This window comes from Ammospiza nelsoni, chromosome 5 (genome assembly GCF_027579445.1).
Source record: "Ammospiza nelsoni isolate bAmmNel1 chromosome 5, bAmmNel1.pri, whole genome shotgun sequence".
NCBI classification, from domain to species: Eukaryota; Metazoa; Chordata; class Aves; order Passeriformes; family Passerellidae; genus Ammospiza; species Ammospiza nelsoni.
In genome coordinates, this window is record NC_080637.1 from 6,837,194 (window position 1) to 6,857,820 (window position 20,627).

At 42.9% G+C, this 20,627-nt stretch overlaps 1 protein-coding gene across 6 annotated transcripts; it reads left to right on the top strand.

Moving 5' to 3' along the window:
• The first annotated feature begins 2,938 nt into the window (after positions 1-2,938).
• On the top strand, positions 2,939-19,236 carry OPTN (optineurin). 6 transcript variants are annotated; one of them, XM_059472341.1, is made up of 14 exons: positions 2,939-2,991; positions 3,624-3,800; positions 5,483-5,685; positions 7,845-7,991; positions 9,027-9,103; positions 11,150-11,284; positions 12,355-12,436; positions 13,665-13,780; positions 14,458-14,607; positions 15,566-15,659; positions 16,316-16,474; positions 17,142-17,272; positions 18,005-18,084; positions 18,233-19,236. In XM_059472341.1, exons 2-14 carry the CDS (start codon positions 3,635-3,637, stop codon positions 18,352-18,354), a joined length of 1,662 nt encoding a protein of 553 aa, XP_059328324.1. In that variant the 5' UTR covers positions 2,939-2,991; positions 3,624-3,634; the 3' UTR covers positions 18,355-19,236. The 6 variants fall into 6 exon arrangements, with proteins under 6 accessions (XP_059328324.1, XP_059328328.1, XP_059328327.1 ...); XM_059472345.1 differs by having other exon boundaries at positions 18,008-18,084; XM_059472344.1 differs by having other exon boundaries at positions 11,153-11,284.
• Positions 19,237-20,627: the final 1,391 nt, after the last annotated feature.

Sequence of the window (20,627 nt, forward strand, 5' to 3'; positions counted from 1 at the left end):
TGTAAGCTCTGAGTGTATATATATAGAGATATTCATAGAGAGGTGTTTCCAAAGTTCAAGCCTTGGCTGATTCTCAGGACTCAGCTCCCAGATAACTGCAAAAACAACACCTAAGATGTTAGCCCAGACTGATGTGATAATTCAGCACAATTCTTCATCATTTCAGACTAAGCTACACTGAATTTTCCCACATTTGCTAGGAGTCAGGGTGTACACAAAGACTCTTTCCATGGCTCAGATGCCACAAGGAAATGTCTTAAGTAACTTGACTGCATCTGAGCCCTCAGACCCAGAGGTGACCAATGGGTTTTTTTGCAAACAAATGTTATGGAGTGGTTTGGGGAAAGCTGGACAGTTTTATACCTCTTACCTCCAAATATTTGTATTGCTGTATGGCGTAGAGAGATGGGCTACTCCTAACTCAGCCCAGCAGTTCAGCCCACTCACCAGGAGAGCCAGAACAGATCTCCTTCCTACACAGAGCCCACACATTTCATTTCTGTGTGTCACCTGTAACCTGCAGAATTGTCAAAAGGATTCATCACATGAGAAACTATGGTGAAAAAAAATCTGATTAAAATAGGTGGGCCCAAACAATTGCTTTATCCCTTGTATTCCCACAAGGCTGATGTGCAACAGGAATTCTGTGCAAACACTTTAATCTTCCTTAGACAGAAGCCATTTTTTTCTTTCATGTAAATAAATTGTCTCATAGTTTTTATTTTTCCCAAAGCCTCTTTGGTTATTTATCTCCTTTCTGTATCTACAAGGACTCTAATTCTTCTTCGGCTTTAAAAAAGCAAACTGTTTCATTGCAATTAGAATCAGATATATGACTTCTGCTTCCAGGCAACCCACCTCCATTTTAGAACTGCAAGCAAGGACAATTCTTGCATTTGGATCTCTTCAAAGCATTGTGAGATACATAAATCTTACTTGCAGTGAAGCACACACTGAAAAGATAAACTGCTCCCCCAAAACTTCTGTATTTGTGGCTTAAATAATATCTGCTCCCAAAAATTAATTCTGGATTAATTTTGAATTAAATTTCTGAATTAAATCCCAGACCTGGGATTACTGAGGGAACAAGTAGCTATCAGGAGTGCAAAAAAAAAAAAAGCTAATGTTTATTTAAACTCCTCTGACAAGAAAAATTCAATTTTCTTTGCTGCATGTGCAGTAAGGTCTTGCTGTCTGCAAGAACCTAGCTCAGAGCTCAAATAAAAAGCCATGATGGGCTGCTAGTAATTCTGTTCCTCAGTCTCTCAGAAGGTTTCATTATTGCCCCTCTTCTAACTCCCATACACTCCTGTCTAATATCCAGCCACAGATGCAGTGATGGGAGACGACAGCAATTCCAAAATCATATTCCCAACCACAGAGAAGATCTCACTCTACCATCAAGGAGACAGATTCTGTTCATTAGCAGTGTAAGCAAAAAGCACATGGATTAGGGACTCAGTATGCATAAATCTGCTATCAGACCTGTTCTTTGCACCATGTAGGCGGCCCCAAATGTTTGCTGGCTCTATTTCTTGGCAGATTTGTAAGCTGCAGCCTGTTTAAATGCTGAACCTGTAAAAGGACTCCTTCCTGCCAGTGTCCACCAATCAAACATCCAATGGGCTCATTGCTTCTCTCCATCCTGGGAAATCCCTGGCTGTGGCACTTGGAGGGCAGCTGGAGAGACCAGCCCATGGAAAGGCACGACTTTATTAGACAACAGGCAAAGGACATGGCAAAGCAGCATTTTCAAATCAAAAGAGCTTATTTTCGAGCCATGGGGGTTATTTAATGAAAGACTGGTGTTTTCCACATTGGAAACTGACATTTTAGCTACAACGGCTACAATTTTTCACATCCTAAATGAAGGAACCAAAATGTCCTGGTTGGCTTTATTACTTTAGAACTGGAAGTTGAGGAGCTGCCAGCCCCACATCCTGCTAAGCAGAGTCACAAAGCACTGGGGCTGTGCAGGGTGAATGACCCCAGCTAACCCCATCCCGGGAATCTGCCATTTAAAGGCTTCCAACCACATCCTTTGACAGCCATTAATGGACTGTATCCCCACAGCATGGCAAAACCTTTCCTAATTGATTTGATCCTGTGGCAAAAATCACTAAAATTCTGTGCAATAATGCTCCCTTTTGTTCACCTCACACCCCCCTCTCGATCCTGTCTTTTGCCTCACGCAAGGAGAAGCCATTGCTGCCCCTCGTACTGGGCAGGGCTGAGGCCACACCTCGAGTGCTGTGCTCAGTTCTGGGTCCCTCAGTTCAGCAGGGACCCTGAGGTGCTGGAGGGGGTTCAGGGAAGGGCAGTGGAGCTGGGGAAGGGTTTGGAGCATGAGCCCTGTGAGGAGCAGCTGAGGGAGCTGGGTTTGTTTATCCTGGAGAAAAGGAAGTTCACGGGTGACCTTATCGCTCTATACAAATCCCTGACCTGGGGTTGTACCCGGGGGGGATGTTGGGCTCTGCCGCCAGGAAATCAGCGTCAGGATGAGAGGACATGGCCTCGAGCTGTTCCAGGGAAAGTTTAGGCTGGACACTGGAAGGAATTTCTTTACATAAAGGGTTTTTCGACATTGAAACCGGCTGCCCAGGGAGGTGGTGGAGTCACTGTCCCGGAAAGTCTGGAAGTGGCAGTCAATGCCACTGCCTGGTTGACAAGGCGGTGCTCAGTCATAAACTGGACTCGAAGATCTCAGAGGCCTTTTCCAACCTCATGGACCCGCAGGATTTTTCCCCCTCAGGGGCAGTGCTCCCCACGCCCCCTTGCAGCTCCATGGGGGACTTGGCTCTCGCCCCGCCGGGCCGGCGGCCCTCAGGGCAGGAGCCGGAAAGCGAGAAGGAAGCGAACGCGGCGTGCCCGGGAGGCGACGGGAGGAGCGGGGCTGGGAAGTCCCCGCGGAGGCGGAGGCGGAGGCGGGGACGGCGGGGGAGGGCGGGCAGTCCGTCCGTCAGCTGAGCGGCCATGGGCGCGCCGTGAGGGGTGAGTGGGGACGAGGTCCCTGAGGCCAGCCCAGAGCGGGGGGGTGGCGGTCGCCATGGCCCGGCTCGCCCGGTGACTCGGCGGATCTGGGGTGGGCCTGCGGGAAGGAAGGGCAAGGCGGGGAAGCGCTGTTTTGCGGCTCCTGGGGGCCGGTCTGGCCCAGGGACGGAGCGGCCGTGCCTGGGCAGAGGCGGGTGGAGGCACCGCAGCCTCCCCAGCACCGCGGTGGGGTTTGCAGGAGAACAGAAAGAGGGGACGAGAAAGCGAAAATGAAAGTTAAAAATCAGCGGAAACGGGCTCTCGGCCGGGCGCCGACAGGGCCGGGCGGCGGGGCCCGGGTGCTGTCAGGGATGGGAAGGGAGTGGGAGATGCGGGAGTCTCGTTTCATTCCCAGAGAAATGCGCTCCTGAGGAAGGATTGGTTAGCCGAAAGACGTCTTTGGGATCATGTGTTTTAGGCCCATGGGGGATTAATTTAGACTCACGGATACTCTGGTGTAGTGGGATTGAAGGTGCCTGTGTGCTCTGACAAGGGATGTGGCTTGCATGTGTTAATAAAATGCGTGTGTGATAATGCTTTCTTTATAATTTGGCAAGAAATTGAAAGTTTGCTCTTGGCAAACCTTGTAACAGCTGCTTCAGAGATGTCCAGCAAGTCGAAGGGCCGTCCTGCTGAAAATGGAGAGCATTCCAAGAGCAAAATGGAAAATGGAGTGGACAGCATGGCAGCCCCAGCCCTTAACACCTACACTCCGGAAGAGATGGTGCAACAGATGAAAGAACTAATCACTGAGAACAATGAGTTAAAAGGTGATTGCACACGTGAGCTGGTCTTGAAATGCAAGAGCTCTGAGTCTCTTCTGAAGGGTTTGTTTTGTGCTATGAGTATGAATTCTGTGCTTGTTTGCCCTTGCTGGGTAGCATCTGCTGTATAAACAACTCTGCAAGTGACAATGCCAGTTTGATAATAACACATCAATAGGATATTTGATAGCACACATCAAATTGAATTGGTGTGGTACATTAGGGGGAGAACAACCCAATGTAAGGGTGGCTTACTTGCTCTTGAGTTTTATATATAAGCACTGTGTATTTTAGAGGGTGACATGAAAAACCTCTTCCTATGATGTGCTATTTGCTCATCAACCTCTAAAGGACTATTTTGGTTTGCATTGTAGAAGTGTTTGATCCATTACAAACATTTTGCCAAAGCTGCATTAGGAGGGATGGGTACTGTACCTTCCATACTTCAAAAAGGAATGCTGGCTATGGCAGGGTACATCTGGGAGAAACCAGTAGCCTTCCCTGAAAATTCCTAATGATTTGAGATACATTTACTTCTGGATCTGGAATTTAGGTGTCAGTTATTTCTTCCTTTAAATGATTAGAGCAAAACTTGGGGGATCTGAGAATTTTCTGTGTAAAAGATGGAAGTATCTCACTGTTTATTTGACAGCAGAGCATGGATTCACATATCTCCTGTATTGTGATTTTACACTGGTGTTTAAATTCTTCCTGAATCATTTTTGGACGTGATCCAAACTTTTCTGTCTCATGGGAATCTAGCAGGAAAGTTGTTTGTAGAAGTACGTCTGGTATTTTGCTAAAAGGTCTTATATAAGGTAACATTTACAGCTGCTGTAACCCATAACTTGCAGAATCATTCTCCAGACTCTGTTTTTTTCCATAACCTGAAGGATTCATGGGCAGTTTATCATATGACATCAGGATGTAATGGAAGTAACTGGAAAGTACAAGTATAAAGGATTTTTAAGTAACCAGCTTTGAGTTACTTGCTTAAAAACAAGCATGTCTAAAATAATTTCACTGACTCTGCCTAAAAATCTTGTGAGCATTTTGCAAGACTGATACTGTTACATACTGGCTTTGTTACTTACAGGGAACTGACTTGGCTTTAAGTTGTTTGGTATATTTCAATGCTTGCAATCAAATCTTAACCAAATAAACCGTACATTTTCAAGGGGTGAGACAGAGCACACCAGTTAACTAAAATGTTACAGCACATTGCGGGAGAGCATTGTTGGGCGTATTTGAGACATTTGATTTGATAGCATCTGTTTGCATGCAGTAATTCACCAGTCTAGGATGTTTTCCCTGCCAAGTCTCGGTAGTTTCAGAAGCTCAGTTCAGCAGTTTTGGGCTGATCATGTGAATACCACACACAGCAAGATACCAGGTATCTCTTGTGAGCAATCCTTCTGGCTTCTTGGTTTAGGAAAAAGTCAAGAAGTCAGTGAGTGTGGGCATGTGATCCCAGCAGTGGATTTAAAGCTGTTTATTATGGTGCTAATGGACTATGATAAGTTTAGTTTTGGTATTTAAGGTATGCCAGATAGAGGCTCACATTTCACACCCAATTATTGCCAACCCATTTGATGCTGAAGAATGCTGAGCTCAGTGTAGTGGAAATCTGCTGTTTCATGGACAGAGTGTTGATGTGATTCAATGTCTTCTCTCTGGCTGCCATTTAGAAGCCATGAAGTTGCACAACCAAGCTATGAAGGACCGATATGAGGAACTTTCCACCTGGAGAGAGAAGCAGAAAGAAGAGCGAGAATTTTATGAGTTAAAGTTTAAGGAGGCAAAGCAGTGCCTGCAGGCCAAGTGCATTGAAAATGAACAGCTACAGCAGCAACTTCAGAGCTTAAAGGAAAGAGAAGAAGGAGCTGAAATGGTAAATAAGGAATTGGTTAGATTGACATGCTTTTGAATTGAAAATCTGGAGCATTCAGTCCCTTCTATGATTCTAGGATTCATCACACTGGGATGGTTTGGAGATTTGTTAATATTTCCATTTTTATCCTTAGCTCTAAGAAATGGTCTTCACCTGACTTACTTTATAAAAAGTGAGGCCTTTCAGAATGTAGAAACAGAAAATTATGGCACACCTGAGATAATTTACTTTTTCTGTTAGCATTTAGTAAACAATAATAATTAAACTTTTTTACATAATAAATAAGAACTAGCATTTCTTGCTAATTTTTCATTTACTCTTGGATATCTCTTTACTTTATCCTTCCCTTTACTTGTTAGATTATCTGTCTCTCATGATCATTTAATTGCTTTTTTTATTGTGTTTCCAGGAGCAGGTTTCCAGGGAGAAGTTGACATGTAAACAAGCAAAAAAAAAAAAAAAGCGTCATCTATTTTTATTGTATCAGCCTTCTTTTCTGAAAGCTCTTTTGCTGAGGTCAGATTAGATCTGTGCTTCTGCTGCTCTGTTTGAGTGTGACTGAGCTTTCTGTCTGTGTCCTGCCTTTGGCTCTGTTACACATCATTTCTAATGTTGCAGGTGGTTGCACAGTAGCCAGGCAACATTTTGCAGGTGGCACTGAAGGCATCTGTGGGCAAAGCTGATCAAAACAAAACCTGCTTTGTGTCCCAAATGGTCATGTGAAAAGTTAATTAAGAAGTTCATGCAGAGCCAAACTGATGCATTCTGGTGTCTGGTACCTCCAAGACCCATGTGGATTCTCTGTTGTCTGATGAGAAATGAGTGTATTAACCTTTTTCTCAACAGAGTCACTAGTAGACTCTCCCTTCCTCCTGACTGTTTAATGGAGCTCTGTAAGAAATGTTTCAGCATGTAAATCAAAATTGGCCAATAGGTCAGAAGATGCAAGGGGGAAGAAAGTCACGTTTAAATAGTGTGATTGTGTAAGTATTATTTACACAGTCTTTACAGAATGAAAACTTGTTTCAGGTTTGTCAGGAAAATTCAGGATTTCATAAATTGTTCAGAATTTCATAAATCTAGAATATTTTTAAGGGGAACCAGAGGATTTATAATCTTTCTGCCTGTTGTAGAGCGTCTTGTACTTTGAATGCCTGAAGGATGCTGTTGCCAGAGTTTTCCAGCCTGCTTGAGAAATCTAAAATCTCTATCATTCCCTGGAACTGACTCTAAATGCATCCTCTTACAGTATAAGCACAAAATCAGAGACAGCAGAGGGTCAGAGTGGTATTGTGGGATGAGAGACACTGTCAACACAGATAATGTGGAGATTTGGCATAATCATATCTTAGAATGTAATTCAGACTTCAGGAATTGTTCAGAATTTGCATTGATGGTATGTGCTGTTATAAAACATTATCAGGAGGTGGAAGCTCAGATTACAAAGTGAGGAAGAAACAAACTCACAGGGAAATGTTTCATAATGGGGAGCAGCATTTAAAGGAGAGGAAATAATGAATCTTGCTGGCTGTGTAGAGGCTTAAGAGAGGGTTTTGAGTACCCTAGAGAAAGGGAAAAGGCAAAGGAGATTATTGTAATTGGAAAGAGGGAAGTTTGAGGAGGTTCTCTGAGGAACAGAGACTTTGTGGAAGGGATCTAAGACTTTGTATGAAGGTCAAGGAATTGGGAGTATTTATAGATGGAAATGGGGTACAAAGAAGCCAGAAGGTGGGGAAAAGCTAAGAATGGGGTGTGTGGGAAAGCTCTCTGCCCACTGATCTTTTCTCCCTTGAATCTTAGATTTGGGAAAAGAGGAATAGGGATATGGGTGAAAAAATGCAATAATTCTGGAAGTTGGTTGATACCCTATGTAGTAGCAAAAGGCATAGACTCAGGCAAAAATTTACATCCTAATTATGTGTGCATTCAGAAAACCAGTCCCATATTTTCCAGCAGTGGGATGCCCAGTGTTTCATTTATTTGGTTTTACAGTTTAGACTTCTTCTGTTGAGTGAACTAGAACACACTTTAGGAGTCTGTCCTGTTGGGTTTTCAGGCAAGCCTGAAGAGAAGGGATGCAGGACTCTGTTGTGTTTGGGCTGTGTGCTCCTGGGCTGCTGTTCCCTGGTGTTGGCTAATGCAGGGTGTGTCTATCCCAGGAGGCTCCTGAGAAGGAGGTGAGGCAGCTGAAGGCCCAGGTGCAGCGGCTCCAGGCTGAGAAGGCAGATCTGCTCGCCATCATTTCAGAGCTGCAGCTCAAGCTGAACATCTCAGCTGAGGATTCCTTTGTGGAGATTGGGATGAATGTAAGTAAAGGGAGCAACGGGAGCACAGTAACCTGCAGCCAGGTGCCAGACTAAATAATTCTGTCATTCTTTCTGTCATTCCTAGATTACCTGCTGTAGAGCACTTGTGTCTTAAAGGACTTGGAATTATTTTATGTCCTTCCACTCTAAAGCTCTAAGCAAATTAATTTCATGGATAGCCTCTATTGCAGTAATTAAAAATGTTAAGTCTTGATGTTCCCAGAAATTTCAACCATCTTTTGTTAAGAGGCAACACCTGTGCATAAATGGGGCATTTTCTTTTGAAAATGGGGCTTACTTCCTACTGACAGATAAATAGAGATGCAGGCAAACAAAGCTTAAGTGCAAAACTCTAGAGAGTTTGCCTCCCTAGAGGCAAAAAAAATGTACTTTTTTTACTGTTCTTGTATCTGGAATCTCTTCACAAACTGAAATGTGAAAATGTAGCCTCTGCTACCCCTCTATTTCTCATATCATTCCTTTGGAAAGTAGATGTGCAACAAGAAATTTTAAAAATGTAATTAAAATTTGTTTGGAGTTGTCAGAGAAAACATAGGGGTGCATTCTCCTTTTTATTTGCTGGAAGGATTCTCCTTTGGGCTACAAAGTGGGTTTGTAGGAGTGGGGAGTTTGTCAAGGAATGGGGTTTGTAGAGGGAAAGAAGAGTTGTTCTTTTAGGAGGCTGGAGAGTGATCTCTGGGCTTATATTGAAAGTCACCTGCAGTGCTGCTGACTTGCTGTGTGCCCAGTCATCTTCACAGGGGAGAGTGGCTGTGGAAGTTGCTGATGAATGGAGAAGGGCAAGTCTCATTGTTGTTCCTATTCTCTAATCAAGCTGGAAGAGATACAGGGAAAGGCATGTGAAGTATTTAAATTAAGAATTTCCAAACATGAAGATTATCTGTGGGAGTTTTTTTATTTATCTGTATTGCCATATAGCAATTCTCCCTGTTTTTCTTCATTCCTTAAATAAATAAAGTCCTGCTGTTCTGCTTAGATAAAATACTGAGCTAATAGTGGTTTTTTCTCTCCTAGGAAGGGGAAATAAATAGAACTGCAAAGGAACATCAAGAGAATAGTGGTGAAATGCCCAGTGATGTTGCTGTCTACATGTATGTAGGTTCTTGTGTGATATGTGTGATTCAGACTTCTGCCTTGAGTTTTGTTTTCAATGTAAGGGAATTTCTTTCTAAGAGGAATGCACTAGAAAATCCTCTTTTTCTTTGGCTTTGCACCCCTCCATTGCAGTAGCTCTACCTCATAGCATGCAGCAAGACCCTCAGCTCTCTGACATTTTTCCTTCCAATTTTTACTAGCTGACAAGAGGGAGTGCATACTCTGGCAAGTTGGGCAGGCATTTGTGGACATTCTGGCTTGCCAGCTCTTCAGACTTTTAAGGGAGGCCAAACAAAAAAGACAAAGAGGCTGCAGGGACTTGTTCCCTCCTAATCATTGGAGAGCATCCAATAGAGTATTTGTCCTCTACCCAGTTATACTGGTGTTGGTAAGAGTCCAAGGTCTTACAGTCTTTCAGATCTGACCCTGTTGGAGTGTGCTTGGTATGAAGTGTTTCCATGATGGGGTAGACACACAGTGCAACACAGTCCTTGCTTTTCAGGTTATTGGGTTTAAGGTAGCAGCATTCTGTTCAGGTTACTTCTCAAAATTCAATCTTTACATCAGCACCAGGACACAAGGGACTTTCTTGCCCCTGGCTGAACCTTTACTCCATGTGGACATAGACATCTGATACTGTTCAGCTTTCTACTTTGGATACTGCCCAGTTTAGCAGCTAGATGGTTTTGGCTGAACTCTTATTTACTTTGTGCCTTTGCTTTTGAAAGGGAAGGATACAGAAAATGCTAAGGACATAGCAGGCCAGAAAGCTGTGCTCCATGTTGTCACTCCTATGTCACTGCAAGGGAGTGCTTCAGTGTAATATCAGAGAACCTTGTCCCTCAGCATGCAGATAAGTTGAAGGAGGAAAAAAAATAAGGGTGTTACAGTTGTGGACAAAACTGAAAGAGTTGCTGACCACAGACCAAGCTGCAAGTATTAAGCTTGTTGTTAGCTGTGGCTTGTGAGAACACTGATTATAAGACATTCCCTGTGGAACTTGCTTACCTTTGGAGGAGAATCTGGGCCATATCTACAAGAACAGGGGGCATACGTAGCTCTGAAAATATTTCCAGTGTCACCACGTGCCTTTGTCCAGTGCTGAAACTTCAGACGGGTGCTGTTAACAAGTTCAGTGAAATATGATCCACTCAGGATGGATTTATTTCTGTAAGGGTAGAACTGCACTAAAAATCCCCTGATAAAAATTATTTACTTAAAATATCCTGGCTGAACACTGTCTTTTGAATTTTGCTCACCAGAGGTTTCTAGCTCTCAGAAGCACACAGAAGACTCTGCTTTGCTTTCTTTTCTGAACTACAAAAGCAGAACTTTAAACACATGTTGTTTTACAGCTGAGACTCTGAAATATACAGTCTAACTTCCCTGTTATCCATGCAGTTTGGGGATTTTGACTTTCTGTCTAGATGGACATAAAAATGGATATAATGGAACGCATTATTTTATCACTTATCCTATTTTTTGGAGCTTTGTATTTGTTCTGGTTCAATTTACAGTAGCAAAATATGATTTTGAAAAGAGCTATAGAATATGAGGAGGGTAAAGTGTTAAAGAGATTTTTTTTCTGAACAAGAAAGTGATTTCTGATGAGCATTTTTAGTGGGATATGCTTTCTTTTCCATAAAGGAGCAAGGCAGAGGTAGAAATGTTCCATGCTTTATTGTAAGAAAAAATTGTTTGTAGGAATGGACAGCAGCACTTTGCAGAAAGGGCAGCAAAATAGGTCAGAATAAGTGCACTGGGTTTTGTATTGTCATAACTGCTTTTGCTTCCCTTGCTTAGTGCTGAATTGTTCCCTCAGCTGGAAGGGGCCTGCCTGTGCCCTTCGTTTGCACTCACAGGGGCTGTGGCTGCTGGTCTTGGCTCTTGGCAATTGGGAATGAGCCCTTTGCTCAGAGCACTGTTTCCAGCACTGTGTGAATTGGTGGCCTCTCAGACTGGATTCCAGCATTAGGGTTGAGGGAGTGTGCTGCTAAAGGGGTTGCTGTTGTTATTTACATCTGGTCTGGTTTGGTTTGAAGCAGGAGCAAATCTGCAGATGAATCAAAGAATTTGGAGTCTGAGGAGCTAACTGTGAGCCAGCTGCTCTGCAGCCTTAGAAATGAAACTCAGAAGAGGGAAAAACTTGAGGAGGAGCTGCAGGATCACAGAGAGAGGTATGAAGTAGGTGCACTGTAACATTTGGAGCTGTTTTCTTTCAGGGCTGCTGCAGTTACCAAGTCTCTGAATGATCAGCAACAAGCTGAAATATCAGTGTGATTTGAGGAATTTCCTGAGCCCTCTGTTGTAATAACATTTTGTGGTTATCTGTATAGGGATAAACCACAGGTTTCTTGCAAGGGATTTTATTTTCATTTCCTGAAGTGCCACAGATCAAGGCAAATGACCAATTTCCTCTTGGGTTTGAACTATCCCTGGGTTATTCAGAAAGATAGGATGACTAGTTGAGGCTCTTCTCCCCATTTACTCCTCCGTAGTTATTTGGCTTTGGATGAATCATCTCTGTGTGTGGCCTTAACCAAATCACTATGTCTAAAACAGGTCCTCTTCGTGATACTGCCATGCTACATTTAGCAGTGTGTGAGCTTGCAAAATCTCCTTAGAAATGTCTAAAATAAGTTTAATTCCAGAGTTTTCACAGTGAGACCTGTATGAGGGTCTGTCTCCGTTCTGTGGGTGTAAATCAGCACAACTGTTCAGGAATGGCCAATTGCCCAAGCAGTTCCAGATCCCCACTTCAGAGAAACAGAGTAAGACATTATCTACTATGAAAGGTTGGTGTCACAGTAATTGCTTCTATGTGGTCTTCCTAGAAGAGGTAATGAGCCATAACCAAACAATTCTTAGAAACCTCAACCCCTAAAAGTACCACAGGAAACCAGAGACAATATTGATCACTGGATTCAGTGAACAGAATGGTCTGTTTCCAAAGAGCTGGCACTTTGGACTGTACCAGAGATCCCTTTGGACTGAATGTCATGACCTTCATCACACCTGCAGACTTACACATCCATTTTAATTAAATGTACAGTGTCCTGTGTTCTTCAAGAACCCCCATGATTGTGCAGGCCTTCCTGTATGTCTGTGCTTTCCGTTCTGGCTTGTGGTTTTTCTGTGGTTGTGATGTTACAAAGAGAGTCATCACTTGCATGAAATCCTTGTATAGTCACAACCTCACCTGAAGCATAAGCCAAATCCATCATTATTGGCTCTTTCTCTTTTCCAGACTGTCAAAGCTGGAGAAGGAGACCAGAAACTGCCTGGAGAGTGGGACACAAACTGAACAGGAAGAAGAGAGTTCAGAAGCTGTAAGTTCCTGTCCTCAGTCAAGATGCAAAAACATAGAGCTGCCTTGTTGAGGTCACCAACCTCAGAGTCTAGATTTCCACTTGCACTCAGGGAGCAAAGGGCACTTGTCCTGCCCAGGTAATGGAAGTGAACTTTGATGCATCTTAGAGGTGGTTCCACATTCCAGCAGCCACTGCAAAGGGGTGGCACTGGGGGCCAAGTATTCAGGAAGCTTGGCATAACTGCAGTTATACCACATTGCCCTGGCCATGCCCAGTAAGCAGAGAGAAATACAATAATTTCTACCTCCTGAAAGCATCTAGACTGTGAATTTCCTCACTGCTGCCTAAGTCAGCTTTTGGATCAGAATCCAGTGACAGCATACTGTAAAATAGACTTTAAACGTGGAGCTCATATGGCACCTGCTTTAGGTTTGTTCATGTTTTCAGTGGGGTTACAATGTTGGGGCATAACTATTTTAGATTGAGATGCAGTTCCAAGCAGAAACTTAGTCCTGATATTCTCAATTAAGATTTGAAAGAGTGTTGGGGGTGGGATTCAGCTCCAGTCAGATGCTTCAACTTCTGTGCCTGCAGCTGTAAGTTTCTATGTGAGGTGAGAGTGCAACCCCTTAGCCTTGGAGATCCATGCTGGTTCAGTGCAACTGCACAATACAGGCAGCTAAGAGTGCTTGTATGTGAGGTGTGAGTTTGTGAAGTGCTGCATGGGAATTGGAAGTGTGCTGTGGGACCTGCTGGAGACCTGTGCCCTTCTGAAGGTCAGGAGAAGTATTTTAGGGCAGGCTTGGTTAAACAAGACCAGTCTGCCCTTCCTAGGAAAAGCAGATGATGTCTTGGTTAATTAATGTTTTCCAGTGCTCTTATCTCCACTCTGCCTGAGTTACAGCCTGGGCCAGTACTCCTCATTGAAGTGGACACTGAGGTCAGCCCTTGTGCTGGCAGCTGTTTCCATGTACACTGTTGTGTTTCTTCAGAGGCTCCTGTCAGCAGAGCTCATGTTACCTGCCTCTGTGGTAAAATGGAAATCTTTAGTGGAACAATGGAGGGGGTGCAGTGTGAAATAATTGTGAAGCCTTGTAGATGAGGGCTTATTACTGAGTATAGACTGTAACTGTGCAAACTAACTTAGGCAGTTTTCTCTAGTGAGACTTCCTACTTATCTTTCTTAGCCTGTAACTTTACTATCTTAAAATGTCCATATGTAATTTTCTTTTTTTTTCTCTAAAAGGTTGGCAGTGAAGTAGAAGCCCTGAATCTGCAAGTCTGTGCTCTGTTTAAAGAGCTTCAGGAAGCCCATGAGAAGTTAAAAGAAGCAGAATTGATTCAGAAGAAACTTCAAGAAAAGTAAGGCTCAGAAGAGCAAAAGTTCTGTCATGACACCCAGTACTTGTCTGACAACTCCCATCTTGGGAAACTCACCAGCTCTACAAATACCAACTAAAATAACTGTTTCATAGAAGTGCTGTCAAAGAGTGCTTCTTCTTTGTAAGTGGTGAAGTGCAGAAATACAGCAATTGTCAGAAAGTCTGAGCTGCCAACCTAGTTCTGCAAATAGAACCTCAGTGCCTTGAATTATAAGATTTGGGTTGTAACACTTCATGATGTAAAGAAAAAATCTTTTCTATTTTCTCCTTCACATAATCAATCCCTATTCTGGCTTTAGAGGAGAAAGCCAAGGGACTTGGTTATAACCTTTTCACATGAGCTGGGCTTTGAAGAAAAGCTCTGGGCTTTTGAAGAAAATTGTGTAGGTTATAGAAGTGGTTACAAGACCCTATTTTTTTTGCTTAGTTTCCTGTCAAATTCCAGTTCTTTGAGATTCATAGTAGTAAGAAAATTAATGTTGGTTTCTATAGCTTTGTTTTCTGATGGTTGTGTATAGACTGATTTTTGTCTTTCCCTGTTTTTCATCAAAATATGCCTTTCAAGTGAACAAATACTCTTTTTGCTATATGCCTCTTGGGAAAAATCCATTAGGAGAGGGTGAGAGAAGAGATCAACCTTTTTTTCTTTTCTATCAGGTGCCAGGTACTGGAAAGAAAAAGCTTGGCTGCTGCATCAGAATTGGAGGAGAAGCAGCAGCTGATATACACCATCAAGAAGCTGGAACTTCAGGTGGAGAGTATGCAGGCAGAGGTCAAGCTGGAACAAGCCAAGACACATGAAGAAAAGTGAGTATGACTTGGCTTTGTATTCCAGGCAGGCATTATCAGTGAAGAAGAGAAGTCCAAGGGAGCCCAGCCAAAGGAGAATTGAATCTGAAATACTACTTTTGTGTCCTGTACCCTTTGAAACCATGCTGTGTTTGTAGATTATGAGGTAGAAGTCTGTATTCTTTCCTCTACTGAACCCCTCACTTAGGAATACTTGAGCTTTCAACTCTGACTTGTATGTTCCTTTAACCATAAAGTCCAAGGTGGAATAGAGCCAGGTGTAACATTGAAGTGGAGGAAGCAGAGAAGTGACAACAGCTGTGCCACTGACCAGCAGGGGTAAATATGGACACCTCCTAGAGGGCAGGGACAAGTCAGATGCTGACAGTGCTGGGAAAGTGACATTAATGAAGAGATCTGCAATCCCTACAATATCTTTGCACTAGGAGAGTCAAGTGTGTGGTCAGGCTGAGGTAAAGAGAGGCTGTTTGCTTTGGCTCCCTGCTCCCTTTCATGTGCAGTCTGTGTAAGGAGTGTGAAAATGTCAGTCCAAGCTGGTCAGAGAGGCTGAACTTCCTGAAGGACACATCTTCAGCTGCTGCAGAAGCTGCTCATTGTCTTCAGAGTCTGTCTGATAAATTCTCCTTCACTTGAAGTCTGAATCAAGACTTGGATGTCTTCCTAAGAAGGTTATAACATTGAACAGAATTTGTGAGCTTCATATAAAAAAAACAAGTGATGGATTCTTCAATATGAAATGCAGTGATCAGTAAGGACACTGGTTTGACTCAATCAATGGATAGAGCAGCACACAACTCATTGAAAGAGAGATGTTGAGACATGGGGCATGACTTTTTCTCACCAGAAATGCACGCTGATTTGCAAGGAGCTGGTAGTGGCTTTTTTTTAAGTTCTAACATTATTCAGATTTCAAATAATTGTTTGAAATTTTCATCTCTTTTCTTGTCATAAACAGGACAAGATACAATAACCTCCAGGATTCATATAGCAAGCTCCTTCCAGAACTCACTGAGGCAAAGAAAAAAATTGATGAAATGAAACTCAAAGAGGTAAACTCATCACAAGAAGGAATCATAATTAATTAGGGGTGAGGGGGAAGGGGTGGGAGAACATCTTTAAAATCAAATTTGGTCAGGAAACAACTGTCATCCCTTCTACATAATTACATGCAACATAGCAGCACTGCTCTGATAAACATAGATCCTGTGGTGTCAGTTACAGAAAACTTTATCCACACATCAGTACTTCCATGGTGGTTTTGGGTAAGGTCTAATCTGCAGTGCAGTGCATCACAGAGTCCAGTCCTCAGACAGAAGTGATAGATACGTCAGTGTTCCTGCAGCATCATTTATAAAAATGTGGGAAGTTAAATCTCTAAACATTTTTGTATTCTTAAATAGAATGCCTGCCACAGTGAGGCCTTGTTAGGAACTGAAGCACTGTGGAAGTGCCACATTGTTCTGTGTAATTTCAGAAACTGGGAAAACATCTTTTACAGTGTCCACTAGGGGGTTGTCTGTTAACTTGATACAATGTAGTTTGAAAGCTCAAAACTAATCTTTAAGGTAAAATATCAGTCATTACTGCTGTCTTAGTCCAAGGTCCCTTGGTGACCAAAATGGGAACCTTTTCCAAGGACAGGAGGAGTAAGAAGCAAACTTTCACTTCAAGGAGTTCATGTCGTAATCACAATTCTTCTTTGCAGCTGGACAGAGTAGATAAAGCTGTGGTGGAACAACTGACAGCAAAGGTGGAGTTGGCAGAACAAGCCCTTGCTGCAAAGCAGCTCCAGATAGATGAAATGAAGCAGCTAATTGCTAAGCAAGAGGAGGACCTTGAAACTATGTCTGTGCTCCGTGCTCAGGTATCAGCTCTTTACACAACCTGGCTCCTTCCCCACCCAGTATTCAGAAACCAGGAGGTATTTAATGGCTCACTCTGGAATGCTGAATACATTTTCTCAACTTGAAAGCATAACACCCCTTACTTGGCTTGTCTTGCAGAGCCTTTACCCACTGTATTCTGGGGCTCTAGGAGGAACTATGTATGCTGGAGTCTGGCATAACAAACAAATTGGGAGTAGATGTGTGTTTAGAACCACTGGCTTAAGAATCACTGCATATGTTTTAGGAATGATTTTACTCAAACCAGCATGTGTTAAGTGACTAAAAAGGGTTTGCCTCACATTTAAGGCACAGAACTGGCATCTTGGCCTGGTTCCACTATCTGAACCTCAGATATGTCAGTGTAATCAGTCAAGTCACCTCCTCACTGTTTGTCTGTGCCTCCTTTCTGCCTCTGTACAGCAGAGGCAATACCTGTGTCCCAGGTAAGGCACTCAGAGTATCTTTTACAGAGTGCAGAAAGCATTAGGCTTCCTTCACCTTAGGAGAAGGGCAGGTCTTGGCTTTGCAGTGTGTGTGTGTTTTGAGTAGATGCAGATTATGATACAGATTTGTGATTTTGACATGTAATATACAAATATGGTTCAAAGTTACAAATTTTCAGCCTGATTTCATTTCTCTGATCAGATGGAGGTTTATTGTTCTGATTTCCATGCTGAGAGGGCAGCAAGAGAGAAGATCCATGAGGAGAAGGAGCAGTTGGCTGTCCAGCTGGCATACCTACTAAAAGAGCAGCAAAACTTTGAAGACCTTGGCCGGTGAGAACAGCCTTTGGCTGAACTGCCTTTGCACTGTCCTGTTACTCTGTTCTGGTGTTGACCAACATTGTGAGCATCTCAGTAGAAAGGCAAATAACTTTGCAGACATTTCTTGCTTAATTTGAATTTAAAAGGAGAAAAAAAATGAATTGGCAACTTCTCAATTTTCTGGTAGAATCTCTGTAACGTGTGTTAGTTCTTAATTGGGTGCCTTAGTAAGTTTTCATTTTGGATAATGCATGCTTGGTAAATTCTCTCTGTTGATCCATGTGAGTCTCTTTGGGTTTTGGCCTCAGTTTTAGCTGTGATTCTGCAGCAAATCTTCCTGCATGTATGCCAGGGATATCTGCTGCTTCTCCAGGAGGCAGTGGTGAATACACAGTTCTGAGTACTGTGGTAGTTGAATCAAGTTATGTTTCACATTAACTGCACACTGAGTCCTTTTTATGGTTAACTTGCTTTTCTACCTAAAGCAAATTTGCAGTTTTCCCTGAACAGCTGAGAGTCCTTGGAGTTTTCCAGAGAAGGGTGCCCTGGATCCCTAGGTGTGTGGCTGCCCAAATCCTGCTGCTGGTGTCACTTGCATGACCCTGATTTCAGCAGACCTCTGGCATGATCTCACAAAGCAGTGGCATTTCTAGGCCCTGTTTCTGAGCAACAGTTGTGAACTGAATGCATGACCAGTTGACAGGAGTCTGTTTTCAGAGCCCTTGACCTGTTTATTACCCACAGAAGCTCTCTGGCAGAGATGCAGAGTCGCCACGGAGCCAGGATGCCGGATGGGGAGCGCTCACCTCACCTTGTCCAAAGAGGTACTGCAGGCACCTTCTCCAGCCCTCAGGGGCAGGTTCAGGTTACAGCAGCTCTGCTTGGCTGCAGACAGCTTCCCTGTGGTTATCTCTCTGCAGAGAGCAAAATGAGGTAATACAATAGTTCATCATTTATCTTCTCTGCTTGCAGGAACCAATAGTCAAGACTGGCCAGAGCAGCGGAATATTTCTATTTATGCATGTCCTAAATGTGAAGAAATTCTACCTGATTTGGACACACTGCAGATTCATGTTATGGACTGCATTAATTGAGTGATGCCCTCCAGTTCTTTGTCTTCTGGAATTTTACCTGCCAAACACTTGGGAGTTTTTCCTTCTTGCTCAAATAATGCTCAGCTCTTATGTCCTATAAAGGAGATTTTCAGGAGTTTGCTTTGCTAATTCAATGGGAAAAGGGTAAAAACTCTTCCCATGTCCTGTAGTGACTAATCTTCTTGTAATCTGCTTTAGAGAAGGAGTTTTCATAGATTAACAACATGGATGTGGTACAGAACTTGCAGTGTGTCTGCTGCTATGAAACCTTTCAGGAACATTCCCTTGAAGTGCTCTGCTCCATGGCTACTCTGCAGAACAGGGCTGAATCACTGAAGTCAGAGGAGAGATGAGATATTTGCTGATCAAATATATATATACATATATATATATATATATATATATAATAAATGTGAGCCTGTAAATACTTCATCTCTTACATACTACATACCAGGAAAGTAATACACAAAAAAACCTGTTTGAGGAGCTTTCAGCAAAATGGAATAGTGCTGTATTCATCGAGAATGGGAAGTGAACCCTGATGTTTCTCCAGATGGCCATTTCATTGCTGCCCTTGTGACCATACTAATCTGATGTTACATTTTTGATGGCTTATGTAACTCCTTGCTTTAGCCAGATGTGGGTAAGGTTTAAAATGGATCAGCTAGGTCTGATACATGTAGCTCCTGCTGTACTCAAGTCACTTGGTTTTATAGAACTGTTCATTTTTATGATGTTGTCTTAATTTTTCTTTATTATAATACAAGCATTTGAACTTGTACAGTATTGTGGTGGAAAGCACTGAGATGGATGTAACCTAATTTAAAAAGAGTATAGTGGATTTTCACGTATCAAAATAAATCTGCTACAATTATGAATTTATCTGTGCCTGTGAGTACATGGAAGACTGGAACAGGATTTCAAATTCCTATGTCAGAAAAGCTTGTATAGAAAAAACTGTAACGGATTAGTTCTATTCTTGTCCTCCCAGGTGTTTTTATCTCAACAAGAAGGAGAAAATCCCTTTTTTGTCATTGTAATTTGAGTAAGTTTTTTACTTTGCTTGTTGTCACTGTTGTTTTAATTATCACTTTTAGACTCTGGATTCTTATTTCCTGTTATAGCTCATCTATAGCTTCATCCATAATTTCAGGTAACACAAGAGCTGACTGTTGTGAGTAGGTTTTTATCAGCCTGCTTGCAACCTTCTTCATCAATTACAAGTAGATGCAATATCTTACTGGCTTTTAACTGGTTCCTTTCGACAGTAGGATTTATAGGCTTTTTTTTTACCCTGAATCCAGTTTTATTATGGGAGTTGTGACAGCTACATATTCTGCAATGATCAAAATCTGATGGAAATGCTACTAGGCCAGAAGCAAACTAACAGAATAATAGAGCTGATTTCATCTGAGAAGTATTAACCTTAATGAAAACACAGAAAATCAGTGTGAAAGGCTGAAGAAGGAATAACTTATGCATTTGTCAAATCAAAATGAATCATCTGAGGAGGTTTCAGAGAGAGGAGATGTTAGCACAGGGGTGCTAAGAGGAAAACATGGGCATTAGGTGAAATAGGTCTTCATGGAAAGATAAAAGAGCAGGTCTAATAGCACAAATCAGGAGGGGCAAGGAACTGCAAAGAATAAAGCCACAATACACTGAAACCTGTTCATGCTACAGGGAAGATTATTTTTTGCTGTCATTACTTAGTGCAGTCCAGCAATGAGCTTGTACATCCTCAGAACTATTGTTCACAGAATTGCAGTTCTACCAAAGAAAAACTGACCAACCTACAAAATTTTGTCCACTGCACGTGACAATAACAAGGCTTGAATTTGAGGGTGTAAAACAAGTGTTGACATTGTTTAGGTTGTCCAGATGAGGATGGCACCTGCTGTGACCCCTCCTGAGGCCAGTCTGCCCAGACACAGGCAGCTCTGCAGCTAAATGGGCTTACCCAGAGCCTGGATCAGGAATAATGTGTCAGCAGGAGCAGGGCTGTGATTCTTCCCTTTATTGTGGGCATTGGTGTGGCCATAACTTGAATGCTGTGCCCAGTTGTGGCCCCTCAGCTCAGGAAGGGCATTGAGGGGCTGGAGAGTGTCCAGAGAAGGGCAATGGGGCTGGGGAAGGGGCTGGAGCACAAGGCTGAGGAGGAACAGCTGAGGGGGCTCAGCCTGGGGAAAAGGAGGTTCAGGGGGACCTTTTCACTCTCTGCACCTTCCTGACAGGATGGTATAACCAGGTGGGTGTCGGGCTCCTCTCCCAGG

Bases quoted from the DNA above. Each gene is read 5' to 3' on its own strand.
- OPTN (XM_059472341.1), top strand. From the start codon at position 3,635: ATGTCCAGCAAGTCGAAGGGCCGTCCTGCTGAAAATGGAGAGCATTCC. The intron at 5,686-7,844 runs GTAAATAAGGAA...TGTCTATCCCAG, and splicing joins GAGAAGAAGGAGCTGAAATG to GAGGCTCCTGAGAAGGAGGT. The intron at 14,608-15,565 runs GTGAGTATGACT...TGTCATAAACAG, and splicing joins GCCAAGACACATGAAGAAAA to GACAAGATACAATAACCTCC.